Below are 26074 nucleotides of genomic sequence, written 5' to 3' on the forward strand. Positions count from 1 at the left end.
CTACGATAGGACAATGATTCATAAACATGTTTTGAAATCCATAATGGACTACCTCAAGACACGCAAGTTGAAGGTTTTGCCTTGGCCCTCACAGTCCCCCGACCTGAACATCATTATAAATCTGTGGATAGACCCCGAAAGTGCAGTGCATGAAGACGGCCCAAGAATCTCACAGAAATAGAAGACTTTTGGTTGGGAGGATTGGTGACAATTCCCCAAACAAGAACTGAAAGACTCTTAGCTGGCTACAAAAGGCATTTAGAAGCTGTGATACTTGCCAAAGGGGGCACTACCAAGCTCTGTCAAAATTTTGCTTCAGGCCCCTTTTGCGACTGTTTGTCCATGTTGTTCTGTTGTTTTTTTCCCTGCTCTCCTCTTATAGTGACTTGATATTTACACTTAATGTTGTGTTTTGGAATCTTCTTTTTACCAAGAATGTTGAGTTATTTGGGACAGGAGGGAGGGTTTTTGTGAATGTCTGTTATGTTTATTCAAAATGAACATAAAAGCCAATAAACTTGGTGTAGAAAAAGGTGAAGTGCTATTTTCAGGTCAGCTCAGTTCAGCTCTGGTAAAAAGTGCACCTTCATATCACCAATACCACTACAGCTGATTTCAACAGAATAACGCGTTAAGCAGAGCAGGGGCTTGCCAGATGTTCGTCAGCTTGATCTTTTAAAAATTCGGGTCACCATCTGCGCAGTGAGCTTTCCAAATCTCCCATTTCCTATCGTCATCTGGTGACTTATGAAATCCAGTCTTTGCCGGCCAGATTTCAGCACTTCCTCTCTCATTTCTCTAAACAGGAAATATCACAGTTGCAGGTGCACTGTCGGTGCTGATTTCAACTCTGTCAAGAAGGAAATGGGACTTTGTAGTTTCCGCTATGCAAGCAACTTCCTGTTGAACACTTCATTTTATCAGCTAGTTATTTATAGGTACCTTCTATCTAGCACGTAAAAAATACTTGAGTTGTCTGGTTCCTTCAGACACTGACGTCTACATAATCCTACCACACTTGCTGAACCTCAGTAGAAGGACACAAAGTTATTGAAAAAACATGACGTTTCGTTTGTTTAAAAAATATTTTAATGCACCATTAATAAAGGGTCCAACGCATTAATACAAGAGAAATATTGCAAATAATATTAACATAATCATCAAATTAAAAGGAAAACCAATAAAAAATAAATGAATGGAAGGTATGTACATGTTTCCTCCTCATGGAGAGAGGAAAAGGAACGACATATTTACAGCTTGAAATCAGTGTGTTTCTACGAGAAACAAACACCTCTACAATATTTACATGTACTTCTTTGAATTTTTTTTTTTCCTTTCATCTTTTTGTCCTGTAGTAAAGAGGGTTGGTTTGTACTGAAAGGCTGTCATTGCAACAAGAAATATCTTACACATTTTCCTGTTTGGGAGGAATCTAAATAAAAAGAGTCTTCTAGTTAAAAGTTCAAAATGAAAGATAAACTTTGGACGGCCATAGCCATATGAAAAACAGAGACACAACACGAGGGCCATATACGTACATCCTGCCATCTGAAGCGTGTCACAAACCTGCCGAGGCCTATCTATATATACCTTCCACCCATCTACAGACAGATCGTAAGCAGGACATCTCTTTGCATTAAGCTGATTAAAATTTTTAAGGGAGGGATGTTTCGTATGGGGCAACAACTCCACGCTTTCAAATAAAACACACAGGCCTACTAGCGCATTCTGGAAAGGCCCACAAAACGGGGGGGAAAAGAAACATTACAAAACTAAACCTCTGAAGAGACCTGACCTCATCAAATAAATGTGCCTTTTAAAATCATGTGCAGCACACAGATTGACAAAGTTAATCACTGACTACACATTTTAACTAGGACCTGCGTGAGTTTGGTGGTAATCTTTGCTTTAAAAGCTGAAGAAAGAAAACCTTTGCCAACGGTAGAAATAGGAACTGTCAACATTTGCTTCCAAGGAACTAAACACAGACAAACAGACAGAAAGATCCTACCAAACACTTGTCAACCTCAAAGACTGTTAACATAGCTTTAACTTCCAGGGAACAAAGGAAAAAAAACAGGCCAATTCTCTGTTGTGCTGATCCTGCAGACAAATATTCAGCAGCCATGTAAAAATAAAACACACTTTTAGCTACAACTTAACTGACTTATTTTTCACGGTGGGTTAAAATCAAGAGCTCAAAAGGACTTTACTCTCATCCAGACAAAAAGTTGTGGCGAATCAGGAGAGTAACGCACAGTGGAGGAGAGAAATGACAGTTTCATGGTTCTGGTGAATCACAAGCCACTAAGGACAGTGGGTGGGTACACTGAAGCTCACTGTAAGATACTTACAGCTAATGCAACTAAATAACAATACCATTAATAACAGCAATAGTAATATTATTATATAATACTATGAAATGAAATAAAAAAAAGCTTCAAAACAATCTTCACACTTGGAAATCTTGCATAACTGAAGACCAAATTGATTGAACTTTGTCATCTTAAAAGTACGCCCTTAACAAGCGCTTTTTAAAAACCCTGAATTTGTCAGATATTCCTGTGCGTCTGTGTGCGGATCTGAGTGGATGGGTGGGTGCAGGGAGGGATTTGACACGGGAACAGTGATCCGGGCTGTTTAGACATAAAATACTGGTGTTTCTTTTTAGTTTTTATTGCCTTCCTTTAAATGGATATTGGCATGGTACTAGAAGCACTTTTCATGCCAGGCCTCATGGAACCCCTTGATCAGAACATTTAACCAAATGGAGTCCAACAATACTGCCACAGGAGAGCTAATGCTGAAGCGGAGGCCCCCCTCATTGTATTCACATGCCAGGTGACACAAACCGCTCACACACTGGCTTGTGAGACTGCCAAGTGAATGAAAAGTGTGCATGAAAAGTGCAAATGTGTGTCTCTGTTTCCTGGGTATTGTGAGGACGGGGGTGGGGAATCAGGAAGGTGGCTTTGTTTTGAGGTACACTCTGAGGAGGGTGAACCAGGCGGGTGTTCAGGTCTGGCTGGCCATTGGCAAGTGAGAAAGAGATACGTGTCCACTAGTTTAGTGTTCCACGGCAGTTCTCTGTTCCACACAGGCAAGGAATCTTGTTCTCCTCCAAGGGGAATTTGTAGTCATAGGTGATCTCTTCATTGACGGCGATGGCCTGTTTCGAGTAGATCACAATCTTTTTCTGGGACTCTATGGTGATAACCTTGGCGTAGCAGTTTGGCTGGAGGAACAAAATGATGACAGACTGATGAGGAGCAGCTCCAGAAATAAATTACGATAAAATCAGTCATATGTCAGCGCCTGTTAGCTATGACCAACATTTAAAACACGTCAGATATGAAATGAAAGTGACTGAGGGTGTTTAGACTCACAGTGCAGCAGTGGTTGATGAATCGTGCCAGGTTACCACACTTGGTGGCATCTATAATTGTGTCGTGGTCCACTCTGAACAGGTAGCTGCTCCCGATGCCCTGCTGTGCGTACCGCTTCTCTCGATTGTCAGCCACCATCTGGACGCACAAACAAACATTTGATCACTGTTAACACTGAACCAACCACAGTATAAAGGCATCTAACATTTAATTTACTGCCATATTCACAGTTCTTTATATTAGAGTGCACTGGTGAAGAAATAATGGAATTTTGTGGCGGGAACTGTATCATCACTGCTTAGGACTGTTAATATTTGGTCAACATTCTAACTGCATGGTATGTCTAAAAAATACTGCTTTAAAATCATCAGTCGCTCAACACAGATTGGGGGCAGTACCTGTCTGATGTTTTGTCCCACATACTCAATGACCATCTCATCAGCAGCAATGGGCTCCATGGCGAACAGGCCCCACTCATGGATCCTACTGCGTCCAAAACGAAGCCTCTTCTTGCGGTACTGCATAAGGACAGACAAGAGTCACTGTATCAAAAGACTTGATTTTTTTTTTTTAAAGATTTTTTTTGGGCATTTTTTGCCTTTAATGGACAGGACAGTTAAGTATGAAAGGGGGAGAGAGAGAGAGGGGATGACATGCAGCAAAGGGCCACAGGCTGGACTCGAACCCAGGCCGCTGCGGCAACAGCCTTGTACATGGGGCGCCTGCTCTACCACTAAGCCACCGACGCCCCAAAAGACTTGATTTTTAAAAGAAAATTACAATGCATGCAGGCTCTCAGATGAATATGCGTTGAGATTTTAGAAAACTCCAGCCCTTACATGTACAAGCAGCAAATATAGATTTAAGTATGTAGGCTTTTAGGTGTGGACATGGTTTGTAAGTAGATTGACTCTGCATTTATCACAGTTCCAGAGTAAAACCGCCACCACCCAAACTGCTCCACCACCACCACCCTTCTTTAGGGTGTTGCTGATGAACTTGTTTCCTGTCTGCGTATTCAACAGAGTCAGCTGTGACATGTTTAGCCCTGGAGGCAGGAGAAACTGGCAGGCGTTGAAGGATTAACGCCTTCCTAGCGAGGAGGCCAATCACTGATACATCCATGACTCAAGAGTGTGCAAAGTTAGTGACCTTACTTTGAATACAGGAACTGCAGAAGGCCCCAGGTCCAACTTTTATTGGTCAAGGCATATAGCTCTAATGTGTAAACAAACTGGCATTTAAACTACATGAGTAAAACACAAATATGCAATTTCAGCTTAAGTAAGATAGCTTTGAAGTTGTCAAACATCACCAAAGTTAGGGTAGCAGTTTTTTCATTGGAGTGTTTTCTTTGTGTTATACTCAGAGCAATGTGCTGAAAAGCGAAGATGGTTTGTGCCTCTGTGTGATAATATTATCACAGAGGGAAATCTTGTATATAAGGGGGTGAGTGCCTGTTGGTTGCATTCCTGTGGATCTACACGCTGTGGGTTTGTTGTGGATAAAAACTGAATGGTATCATGGCAGCTAGAGGAGACAGGAATGTTTAGTCAGTACAGACTAAAGGTCAAATCTGTTAGGCAAAAGGTACTAAAAGAAATGAAAGGGCAGCATCTTAACCTCAGGATTTTCCCTGCCCGTCCGCATGAGTTATCACCAGGCCTTGGCATGTGTGTGCGGGTCACCTTTGAGTTATTGGCCGCTGCCTTGGTTTAACTTGCTGACGACAATGCAAAGGCTTTTTTCCCCACACCTTTTTTTTCTTTTCAACTGTGCCTTTATCAGCAAATACTTTGATACACTTACAAAAAGTGCACATACATCAGTCTGGATCGCTATATTAATTCAATGATGAACGATCATTGAAAAGTGAAAACATCGATACATAACATCATCTTTTTTTTAAATTCCTGTGGCACGCCTGCCACCATTTCCGTCCAAGCACACCTCTTCCCTGAACTTTTATACAGCACTTGAGGCATTGCATCAGGCAAGCAGCCATGAAAATTACAATAATAATCTCATATCAGTTGCAGGCCCCTGAACTAAATCAAATTGAAACTGTATTTTGGCAGACTTTGTAATATCAGCAAAAATCTTACCGTTGTCCAAAGAATCTACATTTTCACGCCTATTCAGCTCAGCACTCGCGTGTTGAGGGAAATGGGAATGACACATTAAGTAAGCAATAAATTGACGTTATTAATAAAGCAAACAAATGTGTGTTTGTATGACAGCCAGGTTGACTTAAGTTACAGAATAGAACAGGATATCGAGCCTCACTATCGTACTTTTTTAAGAGGCAGTACTTGACAGATCATTTTAGAAGGCCAAAACTCCCAAACGTATTTGCCTCCAATACCTGGAAGGGATGCCACACCTAATGGGATGTTGTAAGTACTCTTCAAAAGACACACTCCCTGACATCATGTTCATTTTGTATCTACACATCTCTGCCATCACCACCAGGCATTGTGTGGTGATGTTTTAAAGTCACTGAAGTATGATGATTTCATCTTATTTCTGGGATTACTGAAATAATATTCTATATCAAGATAACTGTATTGCGAAATTTGAATACCAGCAAATACACTATCAAAACTCTGTCTGGAAGGACTTTATATGAAAAACCATAATGCACAACAATGCCTTATAACTGTAATGCGACTGAGTGGATATATGAGACACTACGACTGTAGCTGTTCATACCTTAAGCTGGTTGAGTTTGAGCAGGTCAGAGTCCATGACAGCTGTGGCGCCGATGACGGTGAGGAGGCGGCGCTGCTCTGAACGTCTCTCTGATAGTATCCGGTTGGCTCCCTGGAAGGAAATGGACAGTTAAGGAGTCATTGCCACGGTATCACTTTATCACATAGCCTTGAGCTGGAAATCAGGATCACTCAGACAGTAAGACTTGTTAGTGTGGTTGAGGTTCACTGGAAACCAGTCAGTGAGAAGGCAGATAAGGCTGTGAGTAAATGATAACAGAAGAGATAGAGGCAAGATTTTCTTCTGCTTCTACAAAGTATGCTTTATCATTGCACAATCTGTAATCATGCATTGGACAACCAGAAAATGCAGGATGTCAATTCTGAGGCCTCTGAATTGTGTTTCTTATACACAATATCAGCCATTATCAAAAGTTGTCTTCAAACGAACAAACCGTCAAGACTACAAAGAAATTCAAGATGAACTATAATTACTGCCCTGCAGTTGTATGCCTCTGCACACCAGTCAAGTTTCTCTTACAGTTTACATCCATGTCTGTGAAAACATGTCTGCTTCACACACATCTGCGTTCCGCCAACCAGAAGATCTATACAATCAGCATCGTTTCAAGGTGGGCACCCAAGACTAGTGTCACCCATTCAGTATCTGACCATATGTCTCCCCTTCTGTTCCTAAGATATGATGTTGAGTATTTAGCAGAAAAGTGTTTTATGCAGAATATTAAGATGTCACAGTGAAGTTGGCCTTTGACCTTTTGGATAGTTTTTTTTTAATCCTAATAGACATTTTTGTGAAGTTTTGTCATAATTAACATAAGAATGATTGAGTTATGGCCAAAAACATATTTTGACCTTCAACCACCAAATTCCAGTGAGTTTATTCTTCGGTCCAAGTGAATGTTTGTGCCAAATTTAAAGAAATTCCCTCAAACTTTTCATGAGATATCGTGTTTACGAGAATGGAATAGATGCAAGGTCATGGAGACCTTGACCTTGTGCCAAATCTGAAGAAATTCCTTCAAGGTGTTCTTCAGATATTGCCTTCGACCACAGCTATTGCACAGAGGCGTAAGAACTATAAAGGGGAACAAAAGTTGAAGCTAATTCTGCTCAGCAGCACAACTGTAGGATACATGTCAAACCTACATCAAATTATGAACGTTGAATGAGTATGAAATGTTTCAGCAGTAACTGAAAAGATGACACAGCTTCTGTTAGACAAGGCTTCTCAAACACCATATTAAAAAAACAAAGGAGTTCTGTCTTTTGTCTTAAACCTGCTATTTACCAGCTGCTGCAACGACACGACGGCTTGTATTGTTTATACCATGTGAGTGTGCGAGTGTGTGTGTGATCATGGCAACATGTTGTCATGGTGTGACCAACAGTAGTGGAACTACCGCGGAAGCGGTTATGAGTATTTTGCACTGTGTTTATATGTCTGTCTAGCTCATGCCTTGTTGCTAATAATGAAAAGATATATCCTCAATAACCATTATAAACCTTTATAAGTTGTGTTCTTTTTTTCCAAATACGGATTAAATGTGTAGATTTAATTACAAACCAACAGTGTGTGTCTGCGTTTTGTGTATACATGGCTAAAACCATCCATCTAAAAAACATCAATGTTTCAAGTGGTTAGTAGCAAGTCTGAAAAGGTGAGCTTAGTTGAAACTATTAGAGCTGTCCAAAAGCCTAGAAACAACAATGTTGCTAATGACAAAAAAAGATGACTCCCATTAACTGTGCAGCTGACTAAACATGGTCACAAACACAATAAACACTTGTCCTTGTTTTTGCTTTGCTGTGTGTTTAGCTTTTTCAATAGCTGAGTCAGCTTTACTTATGCAAAGTGTTGAAACAATAACTTGACTGACTGAAGGATGGTGTCATTTACAATTCATTATGGTCAACCTGAATAGCCTTTTCTGAAGAACATGATCAGTCTGTGTTATGAAAACATTTCCACTGTGAACTCCTCCACAGTCAGACCAAACCACATCACTGTGCACCTGGGACAGGTGCTCGGTTACTTTGATCAGGACATCAAAGATGCTGTTTGCTGTTGTGTTCAGTTACATCTTATTTTGTGCTGAGTCAGTGATATTGTACCTTTAAAACACTGAGGCTACATCAAAACAATAAGCCATAATAAAAATTTAAATTGTGTGTGCCCTGAATATAAAGAAACTTGTTTTTCTCCATAGTGACGGTGAAGCACAGCACAAAACCAGAATGGAAAACACATAACTGGGGAATCCAAGTGTTGCTCAGAAACACAACACTACTTTAAGCCCATTTTCCAGTGAAAACCACACGAACACTAAAATGCTCCTACCTTCCCTAACAACAATCTGGTGTTGTATGGAAGCTGTAACCCCTGATGTGACCCAGTACACCTCATTTCTACCAAATTATACAAGGGGAGCAGATATTTTCTTAGAGAAACCACAAGGAACTACATGCTTAAAAATAGCAAAACACACGAAAGTGATCAAATTTGGGAAGGTTGTAAAATAAATCCACTGGCAGGAGTGACTGGTGTGAAGTTCTGGAAGGTTTGAGGATTACTGTGGCTGTAACAGACAACTACAGATGGGTGAAAATATTGATTCAAATAAGAATCTTGAATCTAATCTTCTATGATTCTGAATAAATTCACACCTTTAAAAAATTGTTTTTAAAGGGATAGTGCACCCAAAAATGAAAATTCAGCCATTATCCACTCACCCATATGCCGAGGGAGGTGAAGTTTTAGAGTCCTCACATCCCTTGGCACTGTAAGCCTCCATTAAGTGGAGTTGTGTTGCTACTCCCTCTCCCCTGGGATCTCCGCTTTTGGTGCACTATCCCTTTAAAGGTGCCGTTTGGCAATATTGATTTTTGTGAGCATGAGCTCTCTGGTAAATCAAGACCACAGTGTTCTTCAAATCGTGTTTTTTAAATAGTGTTTTTTGAGAGCCCTTGAGAAATCTGTCAGCCATCTGTCTCACAACGGTTACACTCCTTTAATCAGTCAATGCAAACTGTGTTACACATGTTTCTAATATGTTTACTTGGAAAATTTGCACATACAGGGTTTTAACCTTTGATTTCCAATAACGTCACATTTTATTATCTAATTAAAGTGCCTTAATTAACTTCCTTGCAGAAATGCAGCACTAAGGGCTTCACAAAAACAGAATTTAATCTGAGGCTATAATTAATGTTTAATTAAGCTTTTTAAAAAAAAAACCTTACCCTTGATTAATACAAGATAGTATTTTAGCTTTTCTAAATACTTTAAATAAAAGAAAATAACCTTAGATAGTGTACTGCTGGTTTAACTAACAAACTGTATATCCTACTGTAGATTTAAACCATCTCAAAAACAGCATTAAGGTGTTGCACAGCAATCAAATTCCCGACCATCACTACTGAGGCAGTCTGAATTCAGGCTCCACTTCAGAAAATTGCTAATATGTGATTCTGTAAGACTAATCTATAAGGCAACTGGTTAGGAGTAACCCTGTAGATATGGAGTCTTTTTGTGTCTTATGAAATTTGCTGTGTTCAACCATAAGTTACTGTATTATCTGTATTAACAAATTGTCCAAAACCTCTAGACTTCACAACACACATGGTAAAGTTATGAAGCTTTGTGCTCATCAGCTATTTGGAAAAGCTTTATCACAGTTCCACAAGCCCATCAATTCAATCTGTTTGAAATCCTCTCTTTATCCCTGCCCCTATTTAATTCCAAAGCATCACAATAACCATCTATAATAACCATAGCATATACAGCAATGAATGGATCCCCTGGAGTTTGTTTACTGAGCCAGCACAGAGCTGGAATATATGATCCTTTCCACAGCATTGTCATCTGCAACCACATTTGGATTTTTTAGAGCACTTTGAATTTCCACACAATCAGACCCCCACCCTTACTTCCATAGCAACTATCAAACATTTTAAAACTTGCTGCAAATTGTATTCAGTGGGTTTTATTTTAATAACCAACATCATAAAAATGAATGTTGAATAAACATTAACTAAGACATGACAATTTTGATTCTGATCTCATTTTCCTCAGTATCAACACTATTTATACTAGTTTCTCGCTCTCTCCAATCTCCAAGAGTGAGTTGACACACACACACCCACACACCCACCACTGCAGAGCACGGATAGTCCCGCTTCTCACTCACTCATACTCACTTCTCGTCACTTGTCTCATTTGCTCCAGTTTCATGTTGGCTTTTGTGGCCAGGTTTTATATTTCACTTGCACTTTGTAACCTTTCTAATGTGTGACAACACATTGTGCACTACCACAGGAAAAATATTGTTTTAATTCATGTATATAGTTTTAACTATTGTTAATGTTTATTAGAGTCCAGTAGTTAACGGTCCTAACCCTGAAAGGAATAGTTGTCGTTGTCATGTTATAGCCATGTTATATTTATATTTCAATACAGTTTTTTAATTGTATGCCCTCAATGTCAATGTTTCCCTGTGGTATCAAAACAGTTTTGAATATAGATATTTGTCAAAAGTTAGAAATTCTAGTATCATGACAGCACTAGACTGACCAAATTCAAAAATAGAGCAATAAGTGTTTCTTTACAGCTAAGACTATTCTTTCATTGTTTTAAAAGCCATCTATTTTATCTTCAATATTTAGTTTCTTAATTGTTAGTTTGATAATGATAGAAGAACAGACCTAAACAGGCTATTTTTTCTTTAAATCGATTGGCAAAATCATTGGAGAACCACAGATTCAAGTACATCGCTGTTAAACAGATTCTTTGAACAGAGTGGCGGTAAAGAAAAAAAAAAAAACCTTAAGGATACTGCAGAGACGAAAGGACTACAGAGTCACATAATAAAATTGGAAGAATGCTTACCGAGGTGTCGACATTCTCCACCTCCCGTATGACCTGCTCAGGCAGGTCCAGGTCCAGATAGACGTCCTTCTCCTTGCGGCTGATGGCGTAGTAGCCCTCACTCCTGGCACAACCAGTCACATGCTCACGAAGCTGTCCACCTGCATTCTTCTTCTTACGCCGAGGGTTCGGCAAATTGGTTAGTGCAGCTCAAAGGTCAAGGACAATAGCACAAAAGCACACAATGATATGAAGACATAACATATTTGACCCAGTAAAAAATGTGGGCTACTTATTGATTCAAAACAGCCACAGATTGTTTGGACATTGGGAACTGGGGTTAATTTGGTGATCGCACACACATAATTAATGCAGAGGTCTGTGTTGATAAGGATATTTGTGTGGTTCACCCAGTGTGTATCATTGAGCCAGTCAGAGCTGTGGTCGTCCTGTAGCAGCTTCTCATAAGTCTTCTTCAGCAGATTCAAGTCTTCACCGTCCAAACCGGAGTTCCAGATGTCATACAGGATGGTCATCTGCTCAAACTCACTGCGGGTGTCAAACTTCATGGCTGGTGGCTCGGGTGCTGGGGCAGGTTTTGGCCAGCGCTGGGACGACGTTATCCCTGCCTCCTGCAGAAAGAGGCGCTCGCTCTTCCTCACGTCTTCAACCATCTCGTCCTCTGTGTCTGAGCTGGATAGCTCCCCAGACTCGAGCTCCTCCACGTCCACATCTTCCTCAGAGTCCTACACAGAAGAAGAATATTAGTACAAATGAACTGTGAGTGACCACAACTATGGACAAGCACTGAGTCTGTGTTCAAACATACACTTCAGTTTCCATTGTCTAGGTTCAAGTGAAATTTGTCATCCATTGTAGCCTTTTAGTTTGTTTAATGTTTATACCTTCACATCTTGTGCACATTAAGTCACGTGGACATGGTCACATATTTATAGAACAGTTTCAGTCAGTACCTTGCTTTAACTTACCAAAATGTATGTATATATGCAGGATCATTACATTTTTTCCTGAAATACAAAATTAATTTTCATAGAAACAAGCACAAGTGCTGTTCTACCAGACATTCAGTGAGGTAGGCTATCACCTTAACTTAAATGATTAAAAGAGAAAAGATCCCTTACAATCTCTCTCACTTGTTCAGAACGCCAATAGATATTATCCTGTATGCTTGTTTTCCAGTCCTTCTGAGTGTTTTTCCAGTCAAAATCAAACATCTGAATCAGTTACATTCAGCCTGGCATGTATGAGGAAAAATGCACTGCACATCCGTTGCAGCCTAAACATGTGGTTTTTGCTGGTGGCCGAGCATGACGGTGACACTAGCAAGTTTGATAAACATAGACTGAACAAATTTAACTAAAACACTGAGGCAGAGCCAGTTGCTCTGTGTTGACGCAGTGACTGAGATTAATTGTTGTAGAGAGGAGCAGAGATCCGTATCTCGGCCTGCTCCTCCTAAAACATCCATGGGCCAGAATCTACCACAATACAATGATGGCGATATAAATCTGGTCAATACAAGGTTTTTACTTTTTTATATATCTACATATACTGTAGTTGTGCAGTGTGTTTGTATTAGGCCCACTTTCATATTTTCCGCAGATTTTGTAAGTGGACGAGACGCAGGATAAAAATAAAGCCAGTCATGTCGTTTCCTTAGAAACGTGATGACATTACTAAAAAATAATGTGCCACCATTACAGAAACCTAAACTTAGTCCAACAATGAGTCATAATGTTTTCTGCGTCAGACACATTGTGACAGCCTGTTACCTATGACACACTATTTATGGTTAAGGCATTCACAAACGTTTACAGGAACAAAGCAGAAGTCCTACGCACCTCTAGTTTCCGCTTCCTCTGTTTCTTGCCCGGCTGCTCCTTCTCTTTCTTTGCGGGAAGAATCTCAAGGTTTTCTTTGTCTTTTCTTCTCCTCTTTTTGTTCTTGTCGTTTTCAAGTTCGAGACCTTTGCTGACCATGATCTTCTTCTTTGACGATGGAGGTAGAGCTGCAGCCTGGCCAACGTCCTCAGACTCACAAAGCACTCCCATTGAAGATAAGTACTCTCCTGTATCTCCTCTGGATGGTAGCGCCTCTCCAATAACCTCCTCTGGTGCTTCAAGCACCCCAGAAATAGTGTTGAGGTCTGCTGGGAGCAAAACAGAGGAGTCTTGTTTGGAGGAAGTCCTTTTGGTACCGGATGGTACTGGGAGAACTGGGGGTTTGCAGTAGTTGTGCTCCATAAGGACAATTACACCCTCTGGGCTCAAAATCAGAGCCAGTGACTCTGGGGAGAAGAGATCCTCTTCCATCTTCTGCTCCTCTGCCTCATCAGATGTCTCTGTCTCCTCTGAGTCCCCTGCATCAGGGTCCATTTTCAGGGCTACGTCAGCCAACACAGACAGGTCAGTGGTTGACGCCGAGGCCAGCTGCAAGAGGCTTGATGCCCCCAGCTGCTCTCTAAGTCTCAGCCTCTGCTCACTTTCTTCATCATCCTCGTCTTCCTCTCTGAGGGAATGACAGGAAGATGCAGAGAAGCTGGTTGTCCGAGGCCTGCCTCTGGACCGTTTGTTGACGGGAGGTGGTGGAGGAGCCTCCTCGAAGGCCATCCTGCACATAGAGGCATGGTCCAATGGCAGGTTTTGCACAGTGCGGCACACCATAACAGGAGGGACTGGAGATTTGGGGGACTCTTTGCCTGCACCCCGCTTTCCGGGGGATTTGACAGGGGTGATCTGAGGAGAAACAGATGGTCCCTTTTTGGACTCATCGGAGTCTTGTGTCCGCCCAGATGGGGGCACGATGAGGGCATTGCCTTCCCCTGGTTTGGAGGCAAAGGGGAGCAGTTGGATGCCCTGAGTAGGACGAGCCGTGGGGGATGGGGAAGCAGTGACGGGAGAGTCTGGGGGCCTGCTGGGGGAGAGGAGGGGAGATTCACCTGACAGTTGTGAGGGAGATGGAGATAACGGTCCAGTAGGGAGCTGTGTTTTGCTGTCGTTCTCGACTGTGGAGAACGAGACGGTCTTCCTGCGCTTCTTGAGAGGGGGCACAAGGACAACAGGGGACGATGGACGCGGGTATGGGGGCGATGGAGGGCGCTTGTTAGGTGCTGCTGTTGTATCTGCCTTGCTGTCCTTGGCTTCACCTGAGAGGAAATGAGAGTTTTTAAAAGACTGATCTGAACTAAACACAACACACTTTATATAGTTTTTCCAATTGTTGCACTATTTTAGGTTTTCCCTCTGATCTTCCTATAATGGTTAACCTCAGTGGTTGATGCTGATGATTTTTATATTTGCATTTGTTGATTTGTGTTTGTTAATGATGTTGATCAGGACTTCTGACTAACCTGTTTTGACCTCTGTCTTTGAAACAGCAGCTGCATTATTTTCCCTGAAACGCAAGAAAAAATAAAATTGGAGCCGGCAATAACACATGATGAAAATGACATTCATTTAAATAAAACTGGCGACATATATTTCCGAGGACAGATGTCAGCAATGCACAAAGATTAAATAGTGAAAACAGAATTTCAAATTTCATACCTGCCGTCCTCTTTCTCAGTTGTGCTGTCCATGGTCGACTCATCCATGGTGTCTGGCCCTTCGCTCTCAGCCCTCTCTCCTTCCTCTTCATCCTCATCTTCAGAGGAAGATGAGGATGAGGAGGCTGAAGAAGAAGAGCCCTCAGAGGATGAAGAGAGGCTTTCATCATCGCTATCAGCACTAAGGGCGTCATCTGGAAAAAAAAAAAAGAAAAAGAAAAAAAAAAAGATATTTGTTATAATAACTTAATTAATTAATTTAAATTTTAAATAATAATATATTTGTTAGAATTAATGCTTTAACTGAAAGAAAACACATTAAAAATATGGGTTGTGATTTACCATCAGACTCCTTTTCACTTTCTTCTTCATCCTCCTGCAAGTAAAAAAAGGTTGAGGTTAAAACACTAAAAGATCAGAGTGAAATGCTGCCATCTAGCAATCAAAAAGAGTGAGAACAAGATTCATATCAAACTTCACACAAAACAAATGAGAAATCTAGCTACTTACCACTAACATGCCATATGCATCAAATATTCATATTCATATTTATTGGATGAAATGCTCAAATTACTACTTGAGAAGATCTGACAGAAAAAAGGTTTTCAAATTATTCATTTATGCACCTAACTTAGGTGTGTCTTGGCTCTTGTTCTTGTGTTTATGTTGTATTTTGTTGTTTGCTTTCTAAAACAAACAAACAAACAAACAAACAAACCTTTTCAGTCGAGGAGCCATCAGATGTTTCCTCTCCCTCACTGTCAAGCTCCCAGGGTTTACGATTTCTTGGCTTCTTTTTCCTCCTCTTGTTGTCCCTTTCAGCTCCATGTCTGTTTGCCTCTGGCATTCTCCCCTCAGCGGCTGTAAACAAGACACCAGTTTAAGAATTATATTCAGCAGGCTTTTTAAACCGACCTGTCTTTTAAAATGTTCAACATCTCCTCAGCAAACCTTCGTCATCCTCGTCTGGTGGGGTCGAGGGTCGCGGCCTTTTCATGTCTCCCTCTTCAAGCTCCTGAGGTTCTTTCCTCTTCACCTGAACAATTGGACACCAACAATATTTTTTAGAAGTCAATGCAACACAGCAAATACCATAATTTAGCGAAATCAACATATTTATGTTCTATGTCTAAAAAGAATAGACTTGAAGTGTGTACAACTCTAATTCCAGGCCTGTACTGTGGAGGGAATGCCCTCTTTTAAAATGTAAATAAAAAAACAACAGCTCAAAACTGAGGGCATGCAATGATGATGATACATTGCTTGATAAATGTAAAAAAAGGTGTATATGTAGGTGTTTTAATTTATCGAATTAAAGTGTGAGCTGTCAAACATGGAGATACTAAGATCTGCCACAGTGTAGTTCTTTTTACCTTGAAGGAAGGCAGTCGTAGGGCTCCTCGGAGAGACAACCCCTCCATGCCACCGCTCTTTGCCCAATCCACAAGAGACATGAGAGGCTCTCGAGGACGGTTGACCTTTTCCTCTTTCTTCTCATCATCTCGTAAACTAGACACTCCTCTAACCATTGTCTGGAAAGGCTAGAGTAGGAAAACATTCACAGGACAATTTGTATTTGTTCCAATTTCACAGTATGACAGTGATCCCTGGTCAATGTGGTAAGGGAAATTCAAGCTGCCATCAAATGGTAAAAGCAGGGACAGCTTTGGAAAGCAAAACGTCCCCTTGCTAATGAGATCCTGTAAGGTTATCAGGTTTTCAGCTGGTTGGCAGATTGCAACCAGCTGAAACTTCTCCCAGTTAGAATTCCTTCAGTGTTCATTGTGTAGAAGGTTTCTATTGGGAGCCAAATTATCGGCAGAGGTCTCTTCCTCTCCAAAACAAACAGACCAGGTGATTCAAACCAGTAAAAACACTAGATGAAGGCATTTCACATTTCAAATCAGTGTTTCTTCTACAATGTTTAGCATGTCGCATGTGGCCTCCTCACCCAGCACCTGCTATGTGAGCCCCCCTTTATTTTCTGATAAATAAATGTGTGCTCGCCTTACTTCTGATCCAGACATTCAGGAGGTTTTTTACCATGAATTATCTGCAGTCTCCTCCTCTCCAAAACAAACGGACCCAGTGATTTAAACCAGTAAAAACACTGAATAAGGCAGTTTCAGGTTAAATATTGGTGTTTATCGATGTCTCTTGTTGTGGAGGGGCTTCTAAATACCATGGCCTAAATGCATAGGCGAATGACCCTATCTAGAGCTAATCTAATGTTTGATTTGTCCATTCTGGGCTACTGTAGAAACATGGTGATTATACAGTAAGAATATACTCCATTTAAATTCCATTTCTGCCAATATAGCCTCCTAAATCTTACACACTGGACCTTTAAACTGAAAAATGGAGAAAGCAAAATTTGTGGCATCAGTGCATATAAATACTGACAGTAGTTTTTAATCTAAACATTATCAGCTTGAAGTAAAGGACATTGTTTAAACAGATTTTGTCCGAGTTTAATAAAAGAAACCCCAAAACATGAACAAACAGGTGAATAAAGCAATAATTCTTACCTTTACAAAAGGAAAAATAAAGCAAGGTTAAAACCAGACCACAGCAGAACTGATTCTTCCTTACCTTGGCCTTGGTCTCTTTCCTTTCCCACCACTCGTCAAAAGTTGCAAATGCAACGTTCTCCACCATTTTTCGGTTCAGGTCCCGCTGCATGATGTTTTTCATTTCCTGGATCAGAGTGGCCAGGACCATCTGCACCGTGGCTTCATGTGGATTTTCAGCCAACATGGGCATCTCTTCTCCTGGAGCCCTGTACTGGTGTCCCTCCCCAGGCAGCATAGTGCCATAACCAGGTGGGGGCATGTAAGAGGGGTAATGTGGTGGTAAGACGTGTGGTGGCCAGCCAGTGTGGGGAGGTGGGATGCCATGGTGTGGAGGGGGTGGTATCTGAGTGCTGTGGGGGTCTGCGTAGGGGTAGGGCATGTGAGGGGGCATGTAGCGGTGGTCCTGGTCATAATGAGCGCCTGCCCCGCTCCCCTCTTGGTCCATGTAGGGGTGGTGTGTGTGGGGTGGTGGCATAGAGTGGAGATGGTAGGAGGTGTAGTCTGCAGTGGCTGCCTCACCTGGCCCTGGGGTGCCGTTGGATGACGACAAGCGCAGCTGGTGTAGGCGACTTAGCATGTGGGTCTGCATTTGGAAAGACATAGGGGCTCCACCGCTGTACTGGTTCATCAGCTCCATGGATGTGGCATAGTCGTACATGTGGTGGGGCATGGGGGGAGGATACTCTGGGTGCAGCTCCATGTGGGGCAAGGGAGGGATCCCCGGGGGAGGTGGGGGCTGGAGGGAGTAACCTGGGGGAGGTGGAGGAGGCAAATGAGGAGGGTAGGAAGGTATGGGAGGGTGCATGGAGCTGCCAAAGTGCTGTGCAGAGTCAGAGATGGGTGGGGGCGAAGATGAGGGGTCTGTTGTTTGTGAAGGCATGGCAGCCTGGGATGAAGAGGGTGAGGAACCTGAGGTGACTGAGGGTTGGTGGGTGGTCACTGTTGTTATGGTGGTCTCCTCCTCCTCATCTGAGATCTCCATGTCCTCTCCTGAGGAATGAGGCGAGGACTGAAAGAAACAGACATTAAGTGTTTACGCACCATCAACGCTTTTAAAAGAGGGGCTCTCAAAATAACTTAAAATCATAGAATCAGGAAGTGTACTATGAAAGTATTATAGCCACAAAAGCAAATAACAGAAAAATTACAAAAATTACAATGAAGGTTATGCTTAGTTTGTACCCAGGATCCCCTGAATCTTTACATTTTTGTTGTGCACTGATGTTATTTCTTCTATCCTGTCTGTTTCTTTCTTTGCACAAAACGTTTTTTTGTTTTCAGACTTTTATGTACATATACTTTTGTGGGTATGCACGTTTAATAATAAAAAAAATCTTTCTATTGACAAAAACAGTTTATCATTGGGTTGCTTTTTCCAAAACAATTTGCTGTACACCCCATCCAATTACAGCCCCACTACAAAAAATAACATGCCTACAAGCATGAGGACCATGCAGCTTTTATTTGTCAGAACAAAATGCGGCTCAGACAATGAATAAATTTCAATATTCAACAAACGATTAATTGGTCGCTGAGCATTTGATCAAACGTGAAATGAACTTCATCAAATAAAAATTTGATTCTGAAATTTAAACACTGTGTAGTCTCCTTGTACATGCCAGCTTTCAGTAGGATGGTGTATTTCGAAAGCATGTTTTAATGACTAGCATTAGCAAACAAAGAGCGCAATATAACTACTTTATGACAAGGCAGCCATCTCAGGGTTTGGAAGAAAAGCGCAGCGGCAACACTGGAAAATGAAGAGGGCAAAGCAAAGCATTATGTTTTGTATGTCTAGGTCTCTACATCTCTCTATGTTTCATGGCTATGTAGTGCTGCCAGAGAATATGTAATCTATTGCAGTGAGCTTTGATGGAGGAAAAAATGCATTTGGTATTGGTTGATATAGCAAAATTTTAATGCTTTTAATTGTTGATGTCACCAATGATTGATTACAATTTGCAACCCTAGTTGAGACCCAACAGTCTGAAGCCAAAAGCTTCCTTAGGGACAACCGATCTTACCTGACTCTGTCCATTGTAAGGTGGTGTGTGTGCTCCTGTCCTGTTCTGTGTATCAGCAGATCCAGCCTGTGAGGATTCCTCCTGCAAAGCTCCAGTCCCAGTGAGGCCCACCTGAGGCTGGGGTTCCTCTGGGGGCAGGATGTGAGAAGAGTAGGTGGAAGAGGATGGTATGGTTGCTGTAAGCACAGTGGGACTCTTCCTACCTTCTCCCCCCTTGCCCCGTTTCCTTCCCCTGTGACCATCTCTGTCTCTTTCCCCTTTCCTCCTGTGGTCCTTCTCCCCATTATCTCCCACCTGATTACCACTTGTGTGCTCCCCTGTTACATCGCCTGATCCGCCTCTTCGCTCTCCTCCATCCCCACGTAAGCCCCTCTGCTTGTCCTCTTTCCTATCGTCCTCATCTTCCTCATCAGAGGCGAGGAAAGAAAACTTAGCCTTCTGTTCCTTTAGGAGCATCTCAATACGAGAGTCGAGGCTGCTGCTGTGGTAGACAAACGGTAAACTCTCATTGGTGGAATCTGGTTCTGGGGAGGAGGAGTCACGTTGAGGGGGCGGTGGGGAGGTAGAGGAAGAGGGAAGATGGTGGGGGAGGGAGGTAGAGGAAGGGGAGGTAGAGGAGGAAGCAATGGAGGGGTGGGGTGGGGAGGAAGGCGGGGGAGTCTTCGGCGGTGCGGGTGGGGTGCTGGGACGGCGTTTGGGCTTTGTCCACTGCTCTTCACGGGCCGGACTATCCTGGTTGAAATCCAGTGTTCCCAGTGTTTCAGCTACGGCTGCTGCAATGACTGAGGCTGGCGGGAGGGGAGGTGGCGGCGGTGGGGGAGGTGGAGGCAGAGCACTGTGGTGACCAGGATGGTAGTCTTTGTCAGCACCTATAGAAGGCAGGGAGCCCCTCTCTGCGAGGCCTGTGCCACCGAGACGGGTGGGAGTGTCCAATCCCTGAGGAGGGGCTGGGGCAGGCTCTTTGGAGGAAGAGTATGCAGAGTAAGAAGAGGGAGGAGGAGACATGCTGTTGGAGGAAGAGCGGTAGGAGTTGGAATTGTATCTGGGGTCAGAGCTGTTGGAGTAGTCACTGTCTCTGTCCCTGTCTCTATCTCGGTCTCTGTCTCGATCTCTGTCTCGATCCCTGTCCCGGTCATGGCTGCTCCTTCTGCGGCTGCTGCTGCCATGGTGGTTGTGAGAATGGTGGTGGTTACGGTGTCTCTGGTGGCTGTGCTCACCTGGTCGGGAGCCCAGGCTGTCGCGCCGGTACCCCCTGTCATCCCTGCGCTCTGAGTGGTGATGGGAGTGATGGGAATGGTACTTTGTGGAAGAGTTTGTGTCTTGCTGGTGGTGGTAAGATGACCTTCTGGAGCCAATCCCTGCTGCCGCATAGCGCCCCCCCGAGTCTCTGTCTCGGTCTGACATTGGGGGCTGATCATATTGGGCGGCAAGAGGTGGCGGAGGCATTGAGGAGTGGTGAGCCATGTGTGGTCCAGGCCCTCCAACACTAGGGTAAGGGGGGTAGCATGGCGGCTCATTGGGACGGTATGATGAGGTTGGGGGGTACATAGGGCGACCTCGATGATACATTGAAGGTTCCTGTGCATCCTCAGAGTAGCGAGCCACTTTGTATCCTCCGACAGTAGATGAGACTGCAGAAGACGAGGAGGAGGATGGTAGCATGTCCTGGGGAGGGTAGCCGCTGCCCAAAGTGCCAGTGTTGTAGCCAGTATGCCTGCAAGACACAAATAAGATTTTTAATTATTATTTTACATCCTAAGCGTGATTGACATTCACAAACAGGCAACTACAGACTACTGTCACCTACTCTCCTAAACTGCTGTGTGAGCTGAGACTAATTTCTTTTGAACATAACCAAAGAATTATGAGAGTTGTGTAAAAATACACAAATAAGATATGAAGACTTATAGCTAATGATTCATGAACTGATTTCTTGAGGTCTCAGACTATGATTTGATGATGTATGGATGAAGATGTTGAGTGTCTCAGCTTTGACTAAAAGACCTGAATGATAATGACAGCACTAAGGCACTGGTAAAATGTTGACATGAAACTCTCTATGTGTCCAATATCAATAACTAACCTGCCACCTGTGTAGCCCGAGTCTTGTGAGAAAGGAGTCCCAGACCTGGAGCTGTAAGGTGTTCCTCCACCCCCCTGAGATGAAGCAGAGGAGCCTGGTGTGAAGGGACCTGACATGGAGGAAGGGGGCGTGTCCAGACGCTGATCACTGTACCCAGCATCCCCAGAGCATGGGGTGACGTTTCCTGATGTGAGGGCCTGGACCCCAGCTGCCAAAACTGCAAGCTCACTGGAGAGCCTCCGCCTGATTTCAGATGACTGTGCAGAAAAAAATCTATTAGAGTTTAGAAATTAAGAAAGTATCTGTTGTTCATTCTATAATATGCTTCATTTGATTGAGAATGGGTGCAGGTAAAGACTAGTATTCATGCTGCTTAAAACACTCAACGTTTTCTTAATATTTAATATCCATATCGACTTTAAATGATCATTAACGAAGTGAAGTGACATTTATGCTGTGGCAATACCGTGTCAGGCTGTGGTTGTGGCTGTGCTGGGGCCTGAGGCTGGAGCCTGTCTGTCAAAGCCTTGCCTCCCAGGGGCACAGTCTGAGGAGTGTAGGACCCGTTTACTATCAGGTCATAATACTTCTGCCTCTGCTGGCCTGGGTAAAAAACAAAAGCCGTAGAACAATAAACACAGGTTGTGAAATGAGCTCATTGAAGATATAAACGGTATCTACTTCTAATGAGGTTTTCAAGACAAACTCCATTCGGTTTAACTGTTTCCGCCAAAATACAACAACTAATGTATGTTTTTTTTTTGTTGGTGATGAGGACTACTTAAAAGCTTGTTAACCAAATTCTGTTAACGTTTGGAAGGGAAGTTGGGGAGATGGAGGAAGGAACAAGTGAATCACTTTTGGTCAGACTTGGATAAAAAATGCAAATTTTGGAATTCCAATAACATTTTCAGTATTTTCTCATAAGGTCTACCTCATAATTGTATTTCCCTCTGTGTATTACTGTGTAAAAAACTGTGTATACAGATCCAGGTACATGATAAAAATTTCCTAGACTTTTCAATTGTAAAAATAAATCCCCCCCCAAACTTGTCTGAATCATAACTGTGATAACTTGTATTTTACAACCAGCTCCTACTTTAAAATGCCTCAGATTAGGTGATGCAGCTTACCTTTTATATCCAGTTGAGCATGGATGATGTTACCCATGACAGAAGTATTGTGCAGATGCTTGACTGTGTCCTTGGCTCCTCTGGTGCTGGTAAACAACACTCTAGCTAGGCCCAAGTGCTTCCTGGTCTTGGGGTGAAACAGGATCTCCATCTCCTCAACCTCACCAAACTTGGCACACATTTCTGCCAAGAAGGGCTCCTTGATGTTGTCATTGAGTCTAGCAAAGGTCACCTCTTTGAGGGGTATGGGACCCACATAGAACTCATCAAGCTGTGAAGAGAGGTTGCAAAATCAGGGACAAGAACTTGTCATTTTAATACACGAAGCTGGCGGGATGTGTGAGGTTAATGTTGACCAGCTATTCTCACCTTAAACTTCGGCACTGGCAGGGACAGTTCTGTGTACCTGGACCATAGTCTCCTGGGTCTTGGATCCCGCAGTTCACCCACAGGAGGAAATCCAGAGTCCTGGGAAAAATTAAGATTTGATTTTCCTTTCTTCCTGTGGCAATCAAACATTACAACTCTTCTACCTCACACAGAGAGGACAGCAGAGGCATGGGATGCTGACGTGGCTCCAGCCTTCTTTAAGCTCTGCCCTGTTCAGCTCTGTTTGGATTTGCACCCTACCATCAATCTGTTTTTTTTTCTATGACCCTTACCATTAACTGTTCACTTTTTGGCACATTTCCTGTATATTTTGAACTGCACCTTACTGTTAACAGCTTACATTTGTGACATTTACCATTAACATGTTTACAACCTGTTCACATTTCTGGCTTTGTGAACATTCAGTTTTTACACCTTTCTGATATTTTTAATGGTTTATGTTTTGTTTATTTGTGCTTTAAGTATTGGCACTCTTTCCCCACTTTGTATTCAACAAGTTTATACAGGTCGTAGTTCAAAGATAAAATTTTAGGCGCACACACACAAACCCATTACAGAATAAAAACATGGAAATCAACTCACTGGCACACTGAAATGCACTCCGTCATATCTGTAGATTTTCTGGGCAACCCGTCGAATGGCTGGATCCTGGACAAGTTTGTAGCTCTTCCACTGCAAACTGACAGCTTTTTGTGAATCTGCCCCACCGTCTGGATCCATCCTACAACTGCGTGTCAAAAGACAACCATGATTTCAGACATTGCAGCAGCCACTGTTTGGGGACAAAAGCACTTCAGAGCCACCACCACCAAAACCACCAGAGAAGCAAAGCTTTGACAAATTAGCTGCGGAGTAGAGATATACCGGTGAGAAATGCTGCAGTAATTACAGCCAAAGTATATTTGGCTGCTGGCAGTGGGTACACTTTATGGTAACCTAACAGAACGATGAGTTGCAGGGAGCATGTCTGTGTTCCCAGGGTTCTATGCTCCCCCAGCTTTATATCCTCTGAATATGACCCAATAGGAATTTTCTTAGGGTTTATGTTCTCTGCAACATTGTTTTTCCATGAGTCAAATTTTAAATCTACGTTTTCCTGGGTCAATATGTTTAAATCACCCACCTACATTTATAGCTGCCTGATGTTAAACCTACGCCCTCGATCTGCAGGAAAGACAGTTCTCTTGACTGAAGACCTTGATATCTCCAGTGGCTGAACATTTCTACCATTCAAACTGCACTTGGATCATCCATCCCCTCTCATTCATTAGCAAAACGATACCCCTTACTAATCACTTAAAGTGCAAGTTTATATCAATGGATCATTTTTAACAGTATACCTTTTAAATCACTAGGAATTCTAATGTATAGGGTCTGGGGATCATAACATAGGGCCCTGCGAACATAGGGATGACCCCGAGCTGCGTCACATCAGTTAGCCAAACAGTAACTTTTCTGATCACTGTCTGTTAACAGTCATATTCAAAGCAAAGCAGAAAATAAATTAAAGAAGATAATAATAAGGACGTTCTCAGCCTCGACTAAGATGCTGCGTGCTGTCAAAACAATGACCAGCGTTACGTCACTGAGCAGTTAGTTCAGTTAGCAGCATGCTAGCTACACCAACAAAATGCAAAGAAACTGTTTTCCAACGTCAAATGAGAAATCATATTAAACGCATATTAATTCGGGTGCCGAAGTATTCTGCAGGAGCAACATAGCCGGTTTCTTATGCATTAGATAACGTTCAGTAATGTTATTTTACTTCTCGCTTTAGCTAGGGCAAGTGAACGTTAACGCTGCCGCTGGCTAATGCTAACTAGCAAGAACATCAAGTTGGGAGTCAAACTCTGATCTTGTTGCCCCTCCGCCCACATCGATAACATTTTATCAGTCACATTCATGTTATGCACCTCTCGTAGACGCTCTCCTGACTGGTTTTGACCTCCCGGTCCGCCTAAATTCAGACCCCACCTCTTCGAGACCTACTGCCCGCTCATCCGAAAGTAGCAACCGCCGCTACAGTGTAGGCAGCTACATCCAGGCCCGGGAGACGAACAAGAAAAACACTGAGCCCCTAACAGAAAAGGGACACCTCCGACCCGGCGCTAAAGCTATACTGACGAGCTAAAACGATACCGCTATCATTCCGGTAGTTAGTCAAGACAACAACACGCCTCTCCGAGCGGCGAAGCCATTGTTTTCGCTTTAAAATCCCTATATTGTTGAGAGAGCGGCCATCGCGTAACCAACCTGAAAGCCTCGCCTGTTCTCCATCAGTGTATGCGAATGCAGCTCTCCATTCCTGATCGGCACTTTCTTCAAACACGGTGACTTGAAAAAATATATACGGAAGCTACTACATCAACACACAATGTAGATATAATTGAAAATAAAAAAATATTTTATATGAATGAACGACTGTATTTTATTAACGGTCAAACTTACAGTTAAAAAATTATGTTCGAATCTGCTCATACAAACCCAAGCCCAAGGAAGTGATCAACGCGCCCCCTAATGGCTGATCGGTGACAACTCAGTATTATTCACCAACATTTGATCATATTTCTGAACCAAGGAGTGCAGTTCTAATACTTAATATGTATTATCAGTAATATGTATATGAAGTAGGCCTATCAACATAAAATAACTAAATAAGCAGCATTTGTTATTATTATTATTATTATCATTATCAATTTAATTGTTGTTGCTGTTATTAATAGCAGTAGTAGTAGTAGTAGTAGTAGTATTTACTGAATTACCACACACATTGACTAAAGTTAAAGGGATAGTTCAGTTTTTTTTGAAGTGGGCTTGTATGAGTTACTCATCTATAATCAGTGTATTACCTACAATGCATGGTGGCCAGCACACCCCTAGTTTGGAGAAGCAGGCTGAAATCCAACACGGAAGCTAAGCAATGTACTATTGTGGATGGGGTCAGCGATAAAACGCATTGTAGCCACCTAAAAAAAGTCCCACCTAAAAACAAAGAGCAGCAGCAGTTTTTTTCATTGGAGTCTGACTTTATAGAAAGTGATACAATGCCTTCGGTTACCCGTTGGAAATCGCTGTCTAACAAAAAGGTAAAGCAGTAAAAATACTCTCAATATAGCGTACACTTAAACTGATGTTGATTGTTTTGGACAGGACTTTTTTTTAGTTGGCTAAAATACATTTTATTGCTGACCCCATCCACAGCAGTACAATGCTTAGCTTCCGTATCGGACTCCAGCCTGCTTCTCTAAACTGGGGGCATGCTGACTACAATTTACTGTAGGTAATACACTGACCATGGATAAGTACCTAACACAACCCCACTTA

The 26074-nt window shown here is 42.4% G+C and overlaps 1 protein-coding gene across 3 annotated transcripts; it reads right to left on the reverse strand.

The window, feature by feature from the left end:
• Positions 1-1066: 1066 nt before the first annotated feature.
• On the reverse strand, positions 1067-25051 carry setd1a (SET domain containing 1A, histone lysine methyltransferase). 3 transcript variants are annotated; one of them, XM_050068163.1, is made up of 21 exons: positions 25004-25051; positions 23333-23477; positions 22730-22828; positions 22361-22631; positions 21694-21830; positions 21228-21484; positions 19145-20858; positions 17140-18129; positions 15921-16088; positions 15499-15583; positions 15266-15408; positions 14890-14923; positions 14549-14741; positions 14353-14396; positions 12845-14148; positions 11380-11728; positions 11004-11185; positions 6099-6209; positions 3785-3904; positions 3387-3524; positions 1067-3235 (listed from the first exon to the last, which is right to left on the reverse strand). In XM_050068163.1, the coding sequence occupies exons 2-21, from the start codon at positions 23468-23470 to the stop codon at positions 3062-3064; spliced, it is 6651 nt and encodes a 2216-aa protein (XP_049924120.1). In that variant the 5' UTR covers positions 23471-23477; positions 25004-25051; the 3' UTR covers positions 1067-3061. The 3 variants fall into 3 exon arrangements, with proteins under 3 accessions (XP_049924120.1, XP_049924121.1, XP_049924119.1); XM_050068164.1 differs by lacking the exon at positions 25004-25051 and adding an exon at positions 24664-24994 and having other exon boundaries at positions 21273-21484; XM_050068162.1 differs by lacking the exon at positions 25004-25051 and adding an exon at positions 24664-24993.
• Between the last annotated feature and the right edge of the window lie 1023 nt (positions 25052-26074).

This window comes from Epinephelus moara, chromosome 18 (genome assembly GCF_006386435.1).
Source record: "Epinephelus moara isolate mb chromosome 18, YSFRI_EMoa_1.0, whole genome shotgun sequence".
NCBI classification, from domain to species: Eukaryota; Metazoa; Chordata; class Actinopteri; order Perciformes; family Serranidae; genus Epinephelus; species Epinephelus moara.

Bases quoted from the DNA above. Each gene is read 5' to 3' on its own strand.
- setd1a (XM_050068163.1), bottom strand. From the start codon at position 23,470: ATGGATCCAGACGGTGGGGCAGATTCACAAAAAGCTGTCAGTTTGCAG. The intron at 21,831-22,360 runs GTAAGCTGCATC...TTTTTTACCCAG, and splicing joins TGCTCAACTGGATATAAAAG to GCCAGCAGAGGCAGAAGTAT. The intron at 16,089-17,139 runs GTAAGGAAGAAT...TTCCTACTCTAG, and splicing joins GGAAAGAGACCAAGGCCAAG to CCTTTCCAGACAATGGTTAG.